This window comes from Hetaerina americana, unplaced genomic scaffold (assembly GCF_022747635.1).
Source record: "Hetaerina americana unplaced genomic scaffold, ioHetAmer1.1.p SCAF_5, whole genome shotgun sequence".
In the NCBI taxonomy this organism is placed as follows: domain Eukaryota; kingdom Metazoa; phylum Arthropoda; class Insecta; order Odonata; family Calopterygidae; genus Hetaerina; species Hetaerina americana.
In genome coordinates, this window is record NW_027287095.1 from 60,334,348 (window position 1) to 60,355,827 (window position 21,480).

A 21,480-nucleotide genomic window follows, 5' to 3' on the forward strand; every position below is an offset into this window, starting at 1 on the left:
AAATTTAGGCCAAATATGTTAATTAAATACTTGCGAGTTGGCCCAATCCAAAGTGTGATCACCTGCTAATCCAAAATCAGGATTCTTTTTTCCATTGAATCCTAAATACAAATGTTTCTCATAGTGTATAATTGAAAATCCTGTTTTCTCTTTTATCCATTAAATTGTGGTCATGATTTGTAATAAAGTTTCATCATTTTTAAGGTTTTGTTTAAGATTTAAGCCCAAATCATTTGCATCGCCAAATTTTTAGTGATAATGGTGTGCATTGTCATCTTATCAATGCCAATGCAATCTGCGATCATGTGTGCTCTTAACTGACATTCTGTATTCAGTATTTCACGCATACGTTAGGAAAAATTGCTACTGATACTTTTTTATAAATCTTAAAATAGTGTGGGAAATTTTTTCAGAATTTAAAATTAAATATTCAGTGACCCAGTCTAATGAATTTTAATGCTACCATCAGTAGCAGGTGTGGTTTGTGATATTTTAACTAACTGACATCCCTTACTCATCTTTCCTGGAGGACCGAGTTCTTCAGACGCGGTTGGAACATATTGTTCATGTAGTGGAGCATGGCGAGTGGCCTTCAAGCACCAGCATGGGTTCCACACCCCTCCTCCCAATGCACTCACAAGCCCAGATGACCAACCCCTCTCAGTCGAACATCATGGCCATGGGCAGTAGCATGGCACGTCTAGTGGGAGGCCTCTTGGGGGCCCTTGGCAGCCTTGGCACAGCAGCCACACGAGCTGGACCAGGGAAGGTTCCCAGCATGGACGGGATGATGGGATCAGACTGTGGTCGCAGTATGGCAGAGGTGGGGATGAAAGGAAGCATGCAGACCTCCCTCCCCTCAACAGATGTCGTAACTATAACCACCACGACAGCTGACCACGTAACCCTTGCCCCCATTGTGCCCCGGCAGAGACCAAGTCAGCCGGTGCCCCAATCTCTACTTCCGCCTGCCCTCGGGAACATGGGAGTGAGGAGGGCCAACGAGCTCCATGTCGGGAGAGTCCCCACACCATCCGCTGCCTCTTCACCAGTGGCCCACCAGCAGCACTCGGTGGGAAGCCTCGCACCACCACCTTCTAAGAAAAGGAAAAGGCACATCGCCATTGATGTTGAGACGGAAAGAGGTAGGAAACCCAGTACTATCATGCAATTGTGTATTGCTGGTTTACAAACAAATGAAAGAACTCAAAAAGTCCATTCTTCTGAGTTTTTTGAAAGAACTCAAAAAGTCCATTCTTCTGAGTTTTTTGGGGAAATTGAAGTGAAATTTTAATTATTTTAAGTTTTTGAGGAATTGCTCAGTTGTATGTATACAGTAATACAAGAGCTCTTTATTCTCTTTAAAGAATCCCTTTTTATATCAACGTCTTGTTATTGCCAATGGCCATGAAATAATGACAGTTTACTATGGCCCTGAGTATTTAATGATGTAGTTAAAACGATATTAACTTAGAAACTAATTTAACTTTTACTGCCCTTCCATCAACTACAAAATATATCTGGGTGTCCACAATTGATAATCTTTAATTTTTTGCAGTCTTGTCTGTTGATATTTCATCAGTATGATATTTCTGGGTATCAAGTCATTTCAATTATTTTACGAAGAACCATTTTCACATTTTGTGTTATTTTGCTTATGCTGGGAAAGTTTGTTATTGGTAATACAGCTACATTTCAATACAGTTACAGCTCCTTACATTTATTGACTATATTATCGTCAGTATCAGTGGTAGGTTTTTCTTGTTATATTTTTAATTATATATCCAGTGTAGAATTTCATGCTATATACATGGTACAATATTAATGAAAACAATTTCCATTTTTTTTATAAATATGCAAACAAACAAAACTAATTTATTCACATTAGCAAATTAGAAGCATAATCTTATAATGCTTCTCTCATTCAGATCTTGTCCATTGATATTTTCATCAAAACTTCTGTATATGGACAAACCTAAGTATGCCTTGAATGTCACTGTCTGCTGGGTTGCATTGACCAACGATTAGAGACATACCACCTAAGTATAATATTGAGTTCATCTTGTTGCCAAGTTCTGTTTTATTTGAATAATGCTAAATCAAAACCTGAAGGTAGATATAATGTTTTTCTGAAAATCACAGTAATCTTCCACCTCCATTCTCTTTTAGCTGCCCAATATTCATAATGAAATGCTTAATCAAGGGTTTTATTAGAAAGGAAGTCTTAGAAAAGTCCTGTTTCATCCCTTTTTCATAACTCATCTTTTTTACTTGGTGCTATTTTTATGATACTTTCTTCAGATGAGGTCTGAATGGCAGACACTCCGTGTATGCGTAGCCAAGTTAGTTGGTCATCAAATTATTTTAAATCACAATTTTTAGCTCAAAAGTGTATACAGAATTCACCTTAATTTGAAGTTTATATATGTTGCTAATGAAGTTGTTATAATGCATCTGTAGATGTTAGACCTCTATATTTCTGCTAATAAGACACCCTAATAGGACTGATGCTCAGAATATTAATACATGTTCATTTACTGGCAATTATTGTTGCCCATGAAAAACAAATGAGCCACCAGAAGCATATTACTGAAATTATGAATAACTAGGCTTAGATGTTAAAAAGAATTTGACTGTAAAAGTATTGATGTGGTTGTATGATTCCTATTTTTATGTAGGTGTTGATGTGCTTGTTATTGAATGAACATGTTGGGGTATTGTTATATTCTTCTCTTTTAGCAATTTACTTTTAAAGTAAATCACAGGGCGAGAAACTCAACCTTTGCATTACTGAAAATTTTGAAATTCTTGTTACCCATACTTATTGCATCAGGATTCCGCTGTATTTGTAAATGTTTATCAGCAATTTCTCTACTTGGCTCGTCACCACGAATCAAATGAACTTATTAAAACAAACTTCAATGTTTCTGCTCTATGTGTGAACTTGAATTATTTAATTTGCTTGATAAAATTTTTGGAAATCATTTCAAGAAGGAAACTCCCTCTGTCCTGAGGGAGTTTCAATCTTTTTTTGGATGAAATTCCAAGGGAGGGCATTGATATCTGTGGTGTATGGTTGTATACGCTCCATAATTTCCTGCTAGTATTCAATCTAGAATGTCATTCCACCCTATAAAGTCTTATTTCACTTTTTAATGAGTAGAACAATGAATGCAATTGCTTCCTGTTGCATCATCTCTGTATATCTTAATAATTCTATGTGTGTGTGGAATGAATTCTCTAGGTTACAAATAGTTCAAACATTTGTTATCACCATTCTACTTTTTCAAAATAAGTTTCATTATCACTTTTTGATGACCTGTAATGTAATTTTCAATAAGTATTTCATGTAGTACCTTTTTGCTCCTAATCAGATTAATTTGCTCTTGCTGTTGCTCAAATCATTGGAGAAACAGGTCTCCGTATTAACTTGATTGAAAGTCAAATTTTGAAAATTGAAATCCACCATGTAACTTCTACTCATTAATAGCTCTATATTTGTTAGATCATGGGAATTGGGAAAATTTATTTAAATATAATTATCCAATTAAAATTCATGGTAACTTCATGTTAAGTGCAGTTGAAATGAATACAAAATGCTAGTATTTATGATGCTGCAAAGCCCTGTGAAATGGAAGAATAAGTTTTAAGCTAGATTTTCATTGGGTCATTTTTTCATTACAAAGTACGACAAAAAACATAGGCTAATATTTGGGAAAATTAGACTTTACTGCTAAGTCTAGTCCCTGTGAAATTCATGTTCCTCATGTTGAGATAGCAATGTCCCCTTCCTGATTGTATATGTAGTCTTGTTGTGATGAAAGCCTGAATAGAGGTTTTTAAATTTGAGTCCAATAAGATTTAAAAGAATATACTCTTTCATGAAAGAACAGGTGATGAAATGTTTTATGTGAAAAAGGTAGAAGTTGAGAAAAATTTTCAAAATTTAAAGTGTTAAAGTTTGCTTTTAATTAACTTCTCTAGTCCTTCAGGTACTCCAGTTTAAAGGCTATTAATTCAGTTTTTTTTATCCTCAACAGAAAGTGTTTTACTTAAAATAAATATGGTAATGGGGGAAATGTAATTTTTTGGAAAACTGAGACGTACAGATGTAGAATGACTTTACTTGCAAAGAGATGTGAAATGGCTTACTTGCGGAGTAGGTAATGTAATGAATTCTCAGTAAAATATTAAGAATGCATATTCTGGCCAAATGCTGATCAAATTAGGATTGTGGAGCCATCAGCGTCACCAATTCAATTTTTATTTTCTGTGATATTTATTGAATTTTTGCTTTCTGAACAAATATTGTCAATCAGTTTGATGTGCATTTGATTAATTTTAATTAAATGGATTATTTTCATTGTTTCATTATTGCAGAAATGCTTTGGGTGCTCATTTTTGGGTTATGACACATTTCAGATTAGCTGATAAGTTGATTATTTTCCCTTCAATTCATTAAATTTCCCTCTTCTGTAGCCAAGCTGCATGCCCTTCTCAACAGTACAGCAAACCAATCACAATCATCACAGAAATTGCCATCTTCATTATGGGGAAATGAAGAGGAATCACCTGCTGGGGATGGTGGATCAAGGTGAGGATTATATGAAACTAGTTTTAATGTATTCTTATTAATTTTTTTTCCTCAAATTACTAAATTGATAGTGCTTGATATGGTCTTAAGGTAAAAAGTATAAAATTCTCGAAAACTTGTTTTCATTTTATATGTATTAAATGATCAAATAGTATTACATGAGAAATTTGAATAAATTGCTATTAGCATTATATTGCATTCATAAGTTCCTGATTCCCAGTCAATTGTCTGGGGAAAATTCGCCAAGAATTGCCCTTTAATTTTCATTTCAAGACAAATAAATTTGAAATGACTTAGCTCTGAAAGAAAGCCAGCCTTTTACAGGTACCGGTATGCCAAGCCTGTACACAATTAAGCCCCTCTCACCTCAAACAGAGCTAGCATGTCAATGTCATTGACTTCTCCCTACCTCAATGTTTTCATGCAAAACGTAATACTACTTGGGGATCAAGATGGTGCGGTGGCTATTGTACTGACTTCCCAACGAGAGAGGTTCGAATCCTGGCAGCATCGAATATTTTTCAGTTGTATCTAGATCCCTACTTGAGGTGCTTTGTGGAAGGCACTTCGAGTGAGTATGCCATCTGTCAGATGGGACGTAAAGCTGCGGACCCCTTGGCTCATTTCGTCAAGAGTAGGCTAATGCTGATGCCATGTTTCTCTCCACCCTTCATTCTTTCCTGTCCATTTCTAATGGTGCAAATGACCTTAGCTGTTGGTCGCCTCCCCTAAATACCTCTACTACTACGGTACAAATGACCTTAGCTGTTGGTCGCCTCCCCTAAATACCTCTACTACTACATTTATATAATGAATATACAATTAATATTTTTATTTATATTCAAATTAGGCCCCCAACTACTTTTTAATCATTTTGAAAGAAATGTAAACAAAGTTACTCTAATGTTGGTGTCAAATAACACCGTCAAATGTGCAATGTCCAACTTGGCTATTATCTCTTTTGGTGTTAAGCCAGTTAAATAAGGCAGTTTGATAAACACTTGAAACTTTTTTTTGCTGTTTTATAAATAAACAATAGTTTGTCACTTCAATTGAATATGAAAATGAAACCACCTTGTGATGGATATTGCTATATCTTTAGCTGCAGTCTAGTAAGAGATGAGGCTCAACTAAAACCGAATATCTGATATAACAAACCCCATCTCTTGGATATTCTAAAGAATTATTCAACGATCCACATATATAGCTGTGGTTTATATGGCTTCTTACATTTTCCTAATTTTCTCCTCACTGCCCCATTTCTAACTATTTATTTTACCTGTTGCATGTGCATATTTTTCCAAACATTCAATAGTGTTCCTGAGTCTTCATATGTTGTTTGGCTTGGGTTTGTCTTCTGCAGAATTCCTCCAAGACTCAGTCCACCCCTTTCTCTCAAATCATTTACTCCTCTCTCATATATGCTTGAATGATCAACTGTCATACGTTCTCGCAGCAGAATCAAAACTAGTGTAGCAGACTTCTTTCATTCCCTTAATAATTTATACTTCTTTCATTCCATTACCAGTGCTTCCAATCCACTATCTTTCATAACCAACTCGTTTCTCTTTTAATTTGAATAAAACTACTCCTGAAGTAATCCATGTGCCCACATAGGCTGTCATATAATTTTCAAAGCGTACTCAAGTTTCACTTTCATACAGTAATGTGAGGAGGAGTTTTCTTTAATTCAAGCCAGTCCCCCAAGGTTCCCTTCACTCTTGTTCTCATTTTCGTGATTTAATAGGCATCAATAAATAATAATTGGTACATATTATACATTATCAAGGTCTCTATTTGAATTAGCTAAAACAGTATGATGTTATTTATTCTCGATTATGATGTACTCCTGATAAATATTCTACTTCATGAGGAAGTAATGACCACTAAATATTTTGTTGTTCTGGCAAGTACAAATTTTTGTACTTCCATTCTGATGTTTTGTAAAAGTGGCTCCAACACTTCTCACCCAAGTCCTAATTAAGTATGCTACTGTTCAAGTATAATGAATGCTTAGTTTTGACATATTATTACATTATTATGAATCTTCTTTGAAAATTTTATCTTATGAATCGTGACTTTCTGTCCAACACAAGATAAAATATGATTTTTAAACATAAACTGTTGTTTGATGGAAAAGTTACTTTTGGTTATTCATATGCAATACATTTTAATACAGCCAGTAATAATTTAATAATTCAATTTCAACTGTTCAATTGCATTTGACATCAGCAAAAATTAAGTTTCAAACATAAATAATCAGAATCCTATTTTAATTTTGTAGTCGAGAGGTTTTGCCAACAAATCATTATTAACAATGGATGTGTTATTCACTTTAAAATTCATGAGATATTTTAAACGGTGCCAAAAGTTTTATTTTATTTAATTTTGAAAAATGTACCATATCAGGAGGTGCAGGAATGACTGTCATATGTTATTTTGCCAGATTTTTTGCAATTAATAAGTGCTAACAAGAAATATCGCCATTTCAGGAGGATGCAAGGAAATATGCAACCACCGCCTGCTCATCAACAGCAAGGCAGCACACGTGTGCTGTCAATGCCACTGTCTTCATATGACCTTGGAAAGTACCATCCAAACAACCCACAGTCATCAAATTCACCTAGCCAAGAGCCGCAGTCAAACACATCAGGAAATACTAGCGCTCCTATTGTTAAAAGTATTGGTCCCACCACCCTGATCCCAGGGACTTCAAGCACACTAACACCTATTGACCTTTCATCTGGGTTAGTATCAATAATTTTTATGTTTTTTTTCTGTTCGCTTATTGGCATGTTTTATCTGGTTTCTGGTTTTATGTACTGAGTCTTGAGGTATATGCCACTTAACAAATTCTCCTTTATTGGTTTTTTTCAATTTGATGATGATCTTTTTTCTCTGAAAAGAGTCCAAATAAAATAATCGTAGCAAATGAATTATGAAACAGAAATTTGTGCAATTTCACTGTATCAGTTACAACACCCATTTTGTGGTCTTCGGTGTCAGTATGATTTATTCCGAAGTCTGTAGCAAAATTTTACATTCCATCTCTTTTATTTCAGCTACAGTAGGCAATGTAATCATTAAGCTTGTACTTACAGCCAGCTAAACCAGTTCCAAACAATTCTTTGGTTTCATTGTGTGCTTTTTAATGGTCACCATGAATATTGGTTGAGGAATTCACAATATTATTATTATTAGTGAACCTTTGAGGTATTTATTGTACATATTTTAATGTAAAATTGATATTTCAGATTGCCCAAAATGGAAGGTAGTGGGAAGGATTCCAGTGAAGTACAAGATTTCTCCATGTCTTCTAGAAATAAACAGAAGAGTAAACTTGATGACATGCTTGACAAGTTAATGAAGAGGAAAGTGTGTGTAAGTTGGGAATTTTTTATATTGAAACTTGTTAGTGCTATTTGTCCTTTTATTCAAAAAGGTGATAATTGATGAGTTGATTTTGATTTAGATGAGCACGAGTAACGGTATTTTCTCTGTCAGGTGGAAGAGCCAGCCGGCAAGGAGAAAAAGCGTCGAAAACTGGATGAAATAGTTCTTGGGTTGTCCGCTGCTAGGGAACAGTCACTCTTTTCAGAAGTGAAGAAGTCTGGCACTTCCATCACGCCAATTCCAATGTCAACATCTCACAATATCCCACAAGGAGCCGGGCACAAAGGTCGTCACGGTGCCCTTTCCCCCCAGCAGCCATCAAACACAAAGCCTTTTACTATCACTGTAACGTCAGTGCCTCCAGGCCAATCACGGCCCCCTCCCCAGTCAGTGCATGGGCAGCCAACAAAGCCTCAGAGGCTCCCGGTCCCGGGGCGTGCACATTTGGGGAGTGCCAGTCAACATCATTCATCGCCTTCGCCTTCATCACATCCAATGCAGCAACAACAGCAACAGCAGCATCAACAACAACAACAGCAGCAGCAGCAACAACAACAGCAACAGCAGCAGCAACAACAACAACAGCAGCAGCAGCAGCAACAGCACAGAATGGCTCCATCACCACAATTACGTTCATCACAATCTACGTCGCAAATGTCTCAGAGCCAGCAACAGCAAAATCAACGCAAAAATGTGTACGAGTCGATGTTGGCAGACCTTGGGAGAGTTGCTGACTTTTCCCGCTTGGGGGGCTCATACTCACACGAAGCAAAGGTGAGATCCATTTCCATTGTCAATATAGTGTTTTGCCCTGTTCTAGTTTTTTTTTCTGCCTCTCCAAGGGCTTGCTATGCAACATGTGTTTTTTATTCCATTTTTACCAGTGTGCTCATATTTTCTCCTAAAAAGTTGGTTTAATCTGTCTTTAGATGATATTTTTATATTAGTACCACAGTTCATTTTTTACACGTTAATGTCTCCATAACACTCCTCATCCCCAAATTTAATTCCAGAAAATAGGAATTGTAATGTGTTATTTGTTTTAATGATGACTCAGTACCCCATACAGTTGGATATGTATAATTTTATCTTGGCGTCTGAGCTTGTAACCATCTAACTTAGCAAGAATATTTTACCTTCCAGGTTCATCAGTCGTATATGTGTACTGAATAAACTTAATCAAGTTTTGTCGTCATTGTAGTATGTTAAAATTGTTAATTTTGTAGATATATTTGCTATGATGCTAACAACATTTAGTTATATCTGATGATTGACAAGCTAACCTCATTCCAATTTAGAGAAAGTGCCACTTTTTTTCAAGTGCCAGATAACTTGTTCATTTAATCACTCTTCACTTCCATCACATTATACCTCTTATTATGAAAAAAGATTTATTACTCTTATATAACAATTACCTCTGGTGATGAGCATGTATATTTCATATTGCAGTCAAAAGTTAGTTTCATATCCCCATTGTAAATCATTATGCCAAACATTTTAAAATCACTTGGAGAATCCGTAGAAGACTTAGTATTTTATCATGGCTTTTTCAATGAGCTTTATAATTTTCATTCTTCATTCTACTGCTGGACAATCATTCCCTATTCATGGATCATTTTCATCGTTTTTCATTCATTTTCATTCCCTGTTCAGCTCTATAAGTCACAGGCATTGGTTCCAAAAGGTAGAAGCTGATGGCATAAAAGCTGTTAATTTAAATTTGAATTGACTTTCAATTACGTAAAATGGGTCCGAAAAGTGCTGTCAATACTTGTTGTTGACCAGTCCTTTGTTTATTTTCACTCTCTTAAGTTGTCTAACCAGGGTTGTCATTTTTATGTAACGAGTTTTCACTGTGTCATGACCAAAGTGCCTGTTTGGTTCTTGCCATTGCAATGCTCTGAAAAATAAAAACTCCTAGAGATTTTTTGTTACTCACATGTTGATCGGTGAAGTGCAAGTGCTGCTGTAGATGTTTGGCTTTAATGGCTAGCTCTCCAAGAGTACAAAGCTCTGAAAAAAACTCACCACTTAGGAATGTAAAGAATATAAGAAGAATTTATCTTAAGTAGATTGAGTTCAGTAACAGTATGATTTTTAATTTTTCTTCTAAAAGTTTCTGGTACACAAAATGTCATTTTATTTTTTAATTGAGTTATTGTTATATTGATTTCGTTTGGTTTCTGTCCTGGTAATTCATTATGATTCTCCTTAGTCAATTTTCAGTTTATTTCTTAACCTAAATATTCTACAATAGGTTAACAAGTGGTTGGCTGAGCATACATCTCTCATTCCTGAGCGATCCCATAATGTGCCTCAGCATCCTGCAGCTGGAAATGCATCAGCTGCACAAGTTGTAGATCTACAGTCATCGGTTAGGAGACGACGACCACGCCCAGATCCCGGTCTTCTCGATTGGAAGAAGCTGTCCGGAGACGAGAATATTTCTGTCATTAATCGTGTAACAGGGAAGAAGGTGAGGTTTGAAATTTATTACTTCAGCCATTCAGGATGACCTTGGTTATGACAGAATCATTGGTAGAAAAAGGAAAGGGTCATTGATAGAACGAAAAGGAGAAAATTAAAACACACATGGCAGCAGTTGATTGTTGTCAGTGATGCATACTTTTCAGGTCTTTGCTTGAATTCATTTTACCTGCCCCACTATGTAACTTATGTAATTGCAAATTGCATTAGGTTTTCAATAAAAATGTAGTTCCAAAGGTAGTACAATATGTTCATGTTGGTCAAAGTTCATGCAGTGAAAACTCGTTGTAATGGACCATGTGTGTCCATTGCTAAGTGGAACTAGTGAGGTGTGTTGAAATTGATAACATTAGGTAAATATCTTAAAAGTCACTGCGGTTGGCATTCATTTTAATGGATGCTCAGGTGAGTGAACTGATATTTCTGCCACAAATGCTTACCATGTATTCATCTTTTCATGCATCAGTTAATTGTGACTTTTTGAATCTGGAACATTTAGCATATTTTTGTACCCAAATTGTGGTACAGCAAATTTCTGTCCTGTTGATTGTTTCCATTGATGGAGAAAAAGTGTTTTTGGCCATTAAATGTATATTTACGGAATCACCCTAGGATTATGTATGAATTTTATGTATCTATCAATCATTAGACTTATACTAACCAGATAATGTATGTTTTAAAATGCCAGCATGTTTTCTTCACAAATTACTAATACAAAACATATATTAACAAGCTTTTCCTTTTAGAAGATTAGCACTCCGCTGCTGGATTGCTGCTTATGAGAACTCTGTGGACTAATATTATACTTAGTGTTAAAATGTTAGATTCTTATTTTTTTTATATTTTCTTATTTCAATGGGGTTTTTATGTTTAATTGGTGTTGTATACATGTTACACATCTTTTCCCCCAAATATTGTACTGTACATATCACCAATTCCCTTACTAAATGTTCAAAAACTTTCATCCTTATATCAAAAGTCATTTTACTTTATAACAATGAGCTATTGAATCAGGGCAGAAATTGTTTTTTCGAATCCAATTCAAATGCATTTTGAAAGCAGTTAACTTTTTTTTACAGACATTCATGTGACATTATAATTAATCTTTTCTCACAAAAAAATAAATTATGAACTTCTTACCCTTGTAAACTTCTTCAATTGTGAAATGGTCCATGTCCAATGAAATGTGATGTCATTTTCATTAATTTTACTGTTAATTTGTGCTCAAAATGTGAAAGAAGTTAAAGTGACTGCTAGTTCTTAGGTTGCTGTCAGCTATTCGAGAACCTTGAAAAGTACCAGAGAATTGGGAGCTATTGAAAAATTGCCTTGGCAATTTGCCATTTCTAGGTAACTCTTTTAGGCTACCTGGAAATTGCCAATAATGATTTTTGTAGCTGGAATTCGATTTTTTTTTAGTATTTCCCTGAAAAATGTTGGAAGATTGAAGACTTTCTACTCTTATACTCAATATATCATAGTTTTCTGTCTTATCATGTGTTCATTACATCTGTTCTCAAGAGTCTCCTACCTCATATACTCTTCATGTTTCCATATTTCTTTGCTGTTATCTCGTCCTTTACCTATTTCATGTATTACATTTGGGATCTTCCTCAGTAGTTCATCTCAAAATAAAAATTAAAGCAAATCAATTAAGTCCATAAAGATACTTCAATTGAAAGTAGAGTTGACTTAATAGCTTGCTTGCATGCTGAATTCCTTTTACAGACATTGCTACAATTTAATGATTGATCATTATGCCAATACAGGAAAATGTGTGGTTTCAAGGAGTGATGGTCACTATCTGGAAACATTTTACTTTGAAATGCCATGCATATAAATGGCATGAACTTTGCCTGTTATGGTGAATAATTATTTGAAAAGACCATATTAGTGATGGAAAGTTCCAAGCCATTAGGTACATAATGAGGATAGAATATGAAAAATATGCTGTATCATAATATAGATTTGATAACTCTAGCTATCCCATTTAATTGCGTGGTTGATAATGCTGTGAAAGACAGGTTTGCATAGTATTATCTCACTTTTCTACTAGTTACAGTCAGGAGGTTATAGATGACTTAACATCTGGCTTATTTGTATTATCACCAACATTTTTAGTGCACAATAACTGTTATCGACTAATATGAAATAGAACTTAAGCAGTTGAGACTTCTCATTTAGTAGATTGGAGCTCTAAAAATAAAAGGAGAAGTAATTAAGATTCAAGTGTCAAATATTAAGTGGGAAACAAAGGTTTTGAGTAATTCTGTGCCAGCAATGAAGTATGTAAATTGAGTTATTTTTGTCTGTGTAAATGAAAGCGCTGGTATAATGGTGCAATCTTGGTATCTGGACTGAAAAAATGTAATAGACATTACTTGTAACGAGTAAAGCCTAGGAAATCCCGATGTCTTCTAGAAAGAAGAATTAAGTTTCTCATTTGTCTCTTAGGTTAGGTCATTTTTTTAAATTTTATGTTAAAACATTTGTAGCTGAAATCCAATTCAGGTACAGGGAATTACTGCACTAGGCAGCTAACATATTTGTTAAAAAACCACAAAAAGTTCACCCTATGTGAAGGATGCATCATGAAACTTCCTCTGGAATTAAAGTCTCTTTACCCACTATAACTACTTTCTAGTATTAACATGGAATATATTGTATCACATGTAAACGCATTCCGTCAACTTTTTTACTGAATGCTGTTATAGTTTTTAAAGATAACTTTCTCAATTTGTGCTCAGAGCAAAATGTAAGGTTATATTTACCAGTACTTAAGCATGGAATTTCACCGAGCATTCTTCTCTCCAATCTAGATATCTGGAAATAAAGCACCGCAGCTAAAGAGGCTTGGAGCCTGGTTGGTGGAGAATCCAATGTTTGATATTGACCCCAAGTGGGCGGACTTGGTCAAAGAAAGGGGAAACCTGCCACGTGACTTGCAGAAACGACTTCCTCAAGGCATCAGTGTGGGTGCAGCACCATCAGTTAGCACCAATTCACCTGTGGGGGGAGAACAACGCAAGAAGGGACCTGGAAGGCCAATGGGCTCCCATTCTGGGCAGGTTGGAAGCCACAGTCAGTGCCCCACATCCTCTAGTGGTCATTCGTTCCCAGTTTCGTCAGCCCCCTCTCCTGTAACTTCTTCCCCATCCATGTCATCCCTTGCTGCAGGCCTCTCAAGTTTGAGCCCTGCACTTCTCTCTGGACTGGGTCTTGGTGCCTTTGACCCAAAGAACAATCCTCTGTTAATGCCATTTGGCGGGGGTAGTGGGTCTAATTCAGCCGCTGCAGGCAACATACCTGGGTTGGGAGCGATGGGTGGTCTTGCTGGACTTGGTGGCCTCAGTGGTGTTTCGAATCTCAGCCTTGCCAATTCTCTCTTTGCTAATCTAGCAGGACTGAACCTTCCCTCCATGGATACTTCACAAACAGATGGGGCATCGAGGGGGTCGGGCAGCGGAAAGAGTAGAAAATCTGAAGGCAGCAAAGGCACCAATAACCCCAATATCCCCACTTCATCTGCATTTCCTTTCTTTTTCCCAAACCCCAGCCTCTTGTACACACCCCTTGGCCTCGGTAGCCTCAACCCATTCTCAATGCAGCCCGGCATGTCACCTGCATACGACAGCCTGGCGCAGCAGTGTGGGTTGTTGAATGGAGTGAGCACTTCATCAGCGACCCCAACCTCTAACACTTCCTCCACTCCCTCGATGGCAGGCAGGCCTCTTGGCACCCAGAGCAACCGTGGACGCCCAAGTTTGGCTTCGAACCATCGACACCGAGCACGTGAAGCCAAAGAAGCACTTGAGAAGCAGCAACGACACCTCCAACGACTACTAAGTGCCCAAGGGCTCTTCCAGCAGGGAATCAATATTGAGACAGTGTTGAACGAGACAGAACAGAACCTGGGTAGGAATGGCGAGTCCTCTTCGAAGGCAGAGCATGAAAGCGGTGAGGAAAGGACAGGGAAACAGCCAGGAGGCTTGGGTGTGGAGGGTGATCGGGAAGCACTTGATGACTGTTTGGGGGAAGGTTCGGCTGCGGCACAAAGTAGCCGGCGCCTGAGGTTAGGTCATGGTTCGATGGGGTCGGGTAGTGGGATGGGAGGCAGTGTGGCGAAGCGCCCGAGGCCTGCAAGGCTCGAGGATGCTGTGAGCAAACTGAAGGAGAGCGTGGTGGAGAGAAAGGGGCTGTCGAGTAGTGGGGGTGGTGGGAAGGGTGCCTCGTCTGAGGCAGCAGAGGGTGCTGAAACACCCTCTCATCTTTCGCCTCCGAGTGCCTCAGCGGAGGAGGAAGGGGGTGGGGAGGCGTGACAATACTCTTGAGGGAGAAGTATCCCCTTAGTAGGTTGACATTTTAACAAAAAAAGGGTGCGTGCTATATGCTAGGCACATAGCTTGTGTGTTGTCAGGTGCAAATGAGAAACCGGGGATAACTTCATCCCCAAGTCTGTGTGTATGCATATTTGTGTTGTATCCTCCAATCTTAGGACCTGTCCGTTTTTTGTTCCTGCGCAGTGTTCTTGTATCTTATTTTCCATTCTCCGGATCCCTTAAATTCTGTGATAGCAATTGGTCCATCATTGCTGGTATAAGAAGGTATTGCTATTTGAGTTTGTTTTTCTTTTTTATATAGTTCTTTCCCATTCCAATCTCCCTGCTATCTGCAGCTATTGTAGCTTTTTATTTTGTCACCCAAGGAATATGGTTGAATTTAAAAGGTTATGCGAGTGTTATGATCAAAAAGTGGTGGATTTGAAAGTTATCATGTATCACCCAAGTAGCATGACTACTGATCTTGCACTGGAAATATGTAGTATGGCCATTTTTTTACTATTAAACAATTTCTGGGAGATAGTTTGGAATGCTCTTCCTAACATCATTGTAAAACAGTGATCATTGCTGATAAATTGTACATACATGCTGTGTTGTGCTGGCAGAAGTGAATAAAATTGTTCTTACTTGTTTGTATAGGTTGTAAAGGGGTATTATGATACTTTTGTTATTTAACCAGAAAGTAGTGATACATGAAAATGTTGCAGAAGTATTTATATAAATATATATATTTTGCTGCTGATGTTACTCTTTTTCTATGTATTTTTATTTGTGCACTATTTATTGTATTTTGCATTTACAAGTTTTCCTGGCATTACTGCTCAGACACAGCTGCAATTAATCTTCTGGGAAACTTCATCAATGCCTCTTATAAAGCTGACAAAAAACCAAATTTCTTGATTGACTTCCAGTTCTGTTCAAAGCTCTAGAATATTTTGTACAAAAATAAGATGAAAAGCTTAAATTGTAATTTGGTGTCAATAATCATACCCTCACAGGTGAATGTTAAAATAAATACTCTTACAGTATAAATATTTGGTGCAGATTTTTTTCTCCTGTTTTAGGTATAAATGCTGGTTGGAAGGATAATTTTGATGTGGAGGTAATGATATAGTGATTAGTTGGCAGGTTTGCTGATTGTTATTCAGTTTCTGATGCTTGAGTTTTTCATCTTCCCTTAGGTGTTTTGTAGGTTATTCTCTGCACCGAAGGATCTGTTGAAAGGTGAAGGAACCATTGTTTCATCATGGAAAGTCTTTGAATGTTTATGCATTCAAGGCTAGCCCACAGATTTTCCTTTATCTAGGTATATCTGTGGATAGTAGATATTGTTTTTTCAACTGGTGGGTTTATGTAGACTTTTACTTGAACTTGAATACAGCAGCAGAATTACCAAGTTAGCATGTTAAATTATTCCAAATGCTAAAGTCATACATCTGTGATTAGTAAACTCTTGTTGTGACATTCATTTTCTATGTGACATTATACAATGTGGTTTCCCCACTGTTCAACAAGATTTTTCAGATCATTAGATAATAGGTGTTCTTGTATTTGTGAGCTTTATTGATATGGCTTAAAATTGTGAAGTACATGCATAATATGAAAGTAACAGTTATTCTGACAATCTAGCATGGTTGATATCTCATATCAAATTTGCACCAAGTTGTGAGAATTTTTTAAGATTTAAATTAAATATAAAAAGATTAATGCTGTTTGATTTCTCATAAACTTGAGCCTCACCATAATTCTTAGTTTCATTCTTTTTTATGGTTTGTTTTTTGTCTTTTTCAGGAAAATTTAACGTTCAATAAAAAGTAATGAGGTTGTTTTTCCTCAACCTTATGATTCAACAATTTGTGTCAGAATTTTGACTCCTAAAAACTTGTTGGTTCTCCAGCAGAAGATTTCTACTATCATAAAAAAATTGCATATGTAGATGTATTTTCTTCCCCAATTACTAGTTTCTTAATGATAAATACCAAAGTTTCTGTGATTAAAGTAAGTATTATCCTTATTGTGTCCATGTGGCATGTCAATCAGTGTCTCTTATGCATCGGAGGATAATTATGAAGTTCAATGAGACACATGCTCAGAGAGCACACTTCCAAGTATTTAATTGCTTACATGGTGTACTGGCAGTTTTCTGTAGTTGCTGGTGACAAAAGCACATAATATTGGAATGCATACTCAAGAAATAAAATTTTGGCTGCTTCATGGTATTGCTGCAGATTGTAGAGAAGAGGGTAAGGATGGCTTTGTACAGGAAGTAAAATGCAAAAGGGTTATTTGGTTCTGTATAATAAACTTATATCATCCAACCCTAAATATAGATTCTTAAACTCATATTCAACCTGTTGAGCTAAGGAAGTAGCTGGAGTTGGTGAATGGTGAAGCTTAAATTGAGAAGTGGCTTATAAAATGCAGCAGTGGATGTCAATAAAGTAGATGACTTCTCCGAACATGAATTAAAATCAGTAAGTTGATTGAATCTTAAGATTAGTTTTTTCACATTTATGTGGATGTAATAATTCCTAGAATTTTTGTTAAGATTTTTAAAGCAATTAGTCAGTTGCTTGAGTCTTCAAGTTAGTAAAAAAAACCCCACAAGGTGATATTTCAGCCATTTGATCATCATTCAAGGTTACTAGGTAACATTGTTCAGAAGGATAGAAGATTCCCTTAATTTAAAGAGTGAGAGGCTATTTGCGCAATGCTAGTATTTTGAGTAACTTTTTCTTCCTCACTGAAATGCAATAATATTATCAAAGTAGGTTAGTGTGTGAGGTAACTGACACTAAATTCCTCATAGAGCTCCCAATCTAGTATGCAAATACATCTCAATTTCAGTGGAGTATCTTCAATGATAGTTTTTGCAGTTAGCAAGAAAACACAACCTAGTTGATAAAATAACCTCTTTTATTGCTCTATCCAATAGTTTTAAATAATAGGTATATCATTTTAGTGAATAATATTTTGAAGTTGGGCTAGGTAGTACTAACCATCTGGTGTAAACTTAAGTGTACAGTAGTGAGTACCGGGGAACCTTAGCCAGCAAGACTTCTTTGATCTACAAGTAGTTTTTGAGCTATTGCTTTGTAAGAAAAATCCATCTGATGTGTAATAAAAATGGAAAATCTTTTAGTGTGGCTTCATTAACTATGTCAAGAAATCTCCATTCTTGATCAGTGTGGCCTAATATAGTTTTGTTTCATTTGAGGGCCCAAAATGCTCCTTTAGGTGCATAGCCAATATAAAATATACAGATTTACCAATTAAGCTCTTGTGCTTACTGATGATTAATAATTGCAAGCACCATTAGGATAAATCGTTTCCTTAGAGTTAAGTAAAATGTAATAAAACAGTTATGACCTTTTCAATCCAGCTGTGTTGGGCAAGCAAGTAGTGTTGTCTTCTACTAACGTTTTTTGTCTCATCTCAAGAATGGTCTTTCAATGCATGGAAAAACCTAGTTACAAGAAAAGACCCAAAAAGTATTAATGTAGTAGGTTAGCCCAGTATTCTTTGTTCTATTTTTACTTGAAATGGAGCTCTTCAATCATGTTTCCCTAGAGTTTTTCTAAAATTTAGTTCTTTATGACAAAATCCATAGACTGACTCCTCATGTGGTTTTTCATTTCTTACTCGAGCTCTTTTAAGTTTTTTTTATATAATACGTTAGGAATATCATCCCACAATTTTATGTGTGACTTCTACTAATGCATTAAAAATTATAGCCCTACTCTTTTCATGGCTTGAAAATCGAAGGTATCGTTTTAACTCAGATATTGCTTACAAAAAGGCCAATCTACCCACCCTATGGGTGTGAATAAAAGATGATGCTGGCCAATCTTTTGCAGCGTTTGTTTATGCTCTGAACCTCATCTTGTTTTTCCAAATCCTGTAATCCTTAGAAGCAAGTGGCTGAACATAGGTAATTGGAGGAATATAAGATGGGGGTATGATGGAGAAAATATGTTGTACAGAGAGGTAGATAAATGCCTAAGTTTTAGGGTGGGCAGAGAGAGGAACTTACCGGGGGAAATCCAAAAAAGGCTTGAGTGAAGTGGATGAAGGAAATATTGAAAGGTAGTGGCAAGTTAAAGGCAATGGAAGTGAGAGTGTTGAGCAAGTCAGGTTCAGGAAGTGAGTAAGCCTTGTAGTGAACATGGAGGCAGGCAAAAGCTATGAAGAAAGTATAACATAGGGCATAGGAAGAGGAAGTTCTCACAATACATAAAAGTAAGAGGTTGTTTGAACCATTCAAAATATAATGTTCAATGGGTTGAATACCTAAAATGAAATTCCTGTAAGTGTAAATGAAACTTTTGCCAACAAATAGTGATATTAGATTCTTCAAAATTTTTAGCCAAAAATAAGTATTTTTTGTGTATTCCAAGAAATGGAGATGCACGTTAAAGGTTAATATTCACCAAATGAATTGATTAAAACATATTCTTTTATCAAGATTCTTAGCAATTCTATCCATCTATAGATTTACATGGTACCCAGCAAGCCACCACTAGTGTATGTGGCAGGGTGTGATTACAGACCCAACTGTTTTTGACAACTAATAGTTTCCCTCCTTAGTGCAGTTGTTTAATGGCATTCTGATTCCTTATCATTGGTGGGAGGAATGAAATCTTCAATCTGTCTGATCTACACTTAATCTCTCTAAATTCATTTACATGATCCATCCAATTATGGTACAATAGGACTAATAATACATTTTCAGCATCTTTGCTAAAGAGACATCCTTCCAATTAATGTAGGACATTTAATCTGTAATTAACCTTCACTCCACAAGTGATTCCGTACCTAGTTACTCTTTTTTTGATATTCCTAAGTTTACACTAACAATTTTTTTCAGATCTAGCTCCTCTGCACTGAACTTGATCTAATTTGGCTATCAATCCAACTTCATGAGGATCTTATATTCTAGCAGCATGTTCTAGATGAGGCTGAACAAGTATTAGATAAGATTGCTCTTTAACCTTCTTGTCACATATTCCCAATGCTCTTTTAATAAATCCATATTTTTAGTTAGCTTGTCCACTTTATCCCTGTGTTTGTATCACCAAGGAGAGGTCATGAGTAAGGGTAACACCCAAGTATGTAATGGAATCTACACTTTCTATTTCAGTATTTTTGATTCCGTAGGAATTAAGGAAGGAACTACTCCGATTCCAAAAATGCATCAATATGCACTTTTTAAAGTTGAATTCTGATTGACAAGTGTTGCATCAACATTGTATAGAATTAACCTCATCTTCTAAAGCTACGTTTTCCTCAGGACTTCGGATGTCTCTATAAACCACTGAGCCATCAGCAAATTAGCTTATCATACAATTAACCATGGGGTTAATGAGAAGAAAGAATAAAAGAGGTCCAATAACGCTTCCCTGGGGAACACCTGAAGTGACATCTGCAAAATTAGAACTAACACCATCTATGACTACTCTTTTTACCTGACCATCAAAAGTCTTGAATCCAGCTGATATTTTAATCAATGCTGTAAGCTTCTAGCATTTTGAGGAGTTCACTATGAGGTTCTTTGTTGACAGTTTTTTTTAAAATCTAGAACAACTGCTTCCACTGGAACATTACTCTCTTTCGACCCAAAATTATCTTGAAGTTGTCTCTTGTAGGATTTTACCACTTTAGGAAACTGCTGGTTTATCAATAACTCTTTGACTATCGAGGTGTTTAATCGAACTAACGATTATATTCCAAGAAACTGCGGGAGATGCCGCGGCGGTAACTTTTTTTTTGATTTAGTCATCCGCTGATATGCATTACAATGCACTAATTTTAGAGTGTAAAAATCATTCACCTTGGTCGGGAGTCGAACCGGGATCTCTCGATATCCGGCTGAGTGCGTTAGCTAGGCGTTTAAGCCTAACTGGCTAAAACACTCGGCCGGATATCGAGGGATCCTAGTTCGAATCCCGGTCAAGGCGAATGATTTTTAACACTGAAATTAGTGGTTTGTAACAATTATATGTTCTGTATAGCCTTGGGTGTGATAGATATGGCTGTGAGGGAAATAGGTCTGTAATTGCTCGGTTCCTCCCTGTCTCCACTTTTGAATATTGGCGTTACATTATTCTATTGTGAGAATGTGCGAAATGTTTCACTTTGAATGCTAATGCGGTCTTTTTTGTTGGAAAGGTGCCCCCGAACTATTTGTTGGGACTGCATTTAGGTTCCCCGTCAGAGGTGTGAGAGGGATTTTCACTATTTATTTAGGAAACGTAGATATTTTTCGCCTGGAGCACAATGAAACGGTGTAATAAGTGTCAGATTGTTTTGAATCTGTAGCATTGATCTCTTATGAGACTCGTTTATATTATTGTGTTTTTAATTAGTTATATTTTTTGTGTAACTTAAGTACAATGATGCTTCATTTATTTTCATGCTGTTTTTAATACATATTTCTCTAAGTAAAAGTAATCGTAGTGCATGTATTTTTTGGACCATCCTTTATTTTCTCAAGTTAAATGTATTTATGTGAATGGTTACTAATTCATTGTTTGTCACGTCACCATTTGTATTCCGCTGTATTTTAGAAATGCAGGAATTTGATAGTATTTCAACTGGTTAGGTTTTAGAGAAAAACATTTTGTTCTTTCCTACCGTTTCCATTGCCGCGGGCAGCTACAAACCTGA

General features: G+C 36.3%; 1 protein-coding gene across 6 annotated transcripts in view; it reads left to right on the plus strand.

Annotated features, from left to right (window-relative positions):
- The window catches only part of kis (chromodomain helicase DNA binding protein kismet), a 118,230-nt gene extending 101,828 nt beyond the window's left edge, over positions 1-16,402 (plus strand). For 4 of the 6 annotated variants that reach the window (XM_071592892.1, XM_071592895.1, XM_071592894.1 and 1 more), the window contains exons 32-38: positions 530-1,145; positions 4,480-4,594; positions 7,087-7,341; positions 7,849-7,975; positions 8,099-8,761; positions 10,245-10,463; positions 13,294-16,402. In XM_071592892.1, coding sequence (XP_071448993.1) covers positions 530-1,145; positions 4,480-4,594; positions 7,087-7,341; positions 7,849-7,975; positions 8,099-8,761; positions 10,245-10,463; positions 13,294-14,793 — 3,495 coding nt within the window. In that variant the 3' untranslated portion in view covers positions 14,794-16,402. The remainder of the gene's footprint in view (positions 1-529; positions 1,146-4,479; positions 4,595-7,086; positions 7,342-7,848; positions 7,976-8,098; positions 8,762-10,244; positions 10,464-13,293) is intronic. The other 2 variants (XM_071592896.1, XM_071592897.1) reach the window with 2 other exon arrangements.
- Positions 16,403-21,480: the final 5,078 nt, after the last annotated feature.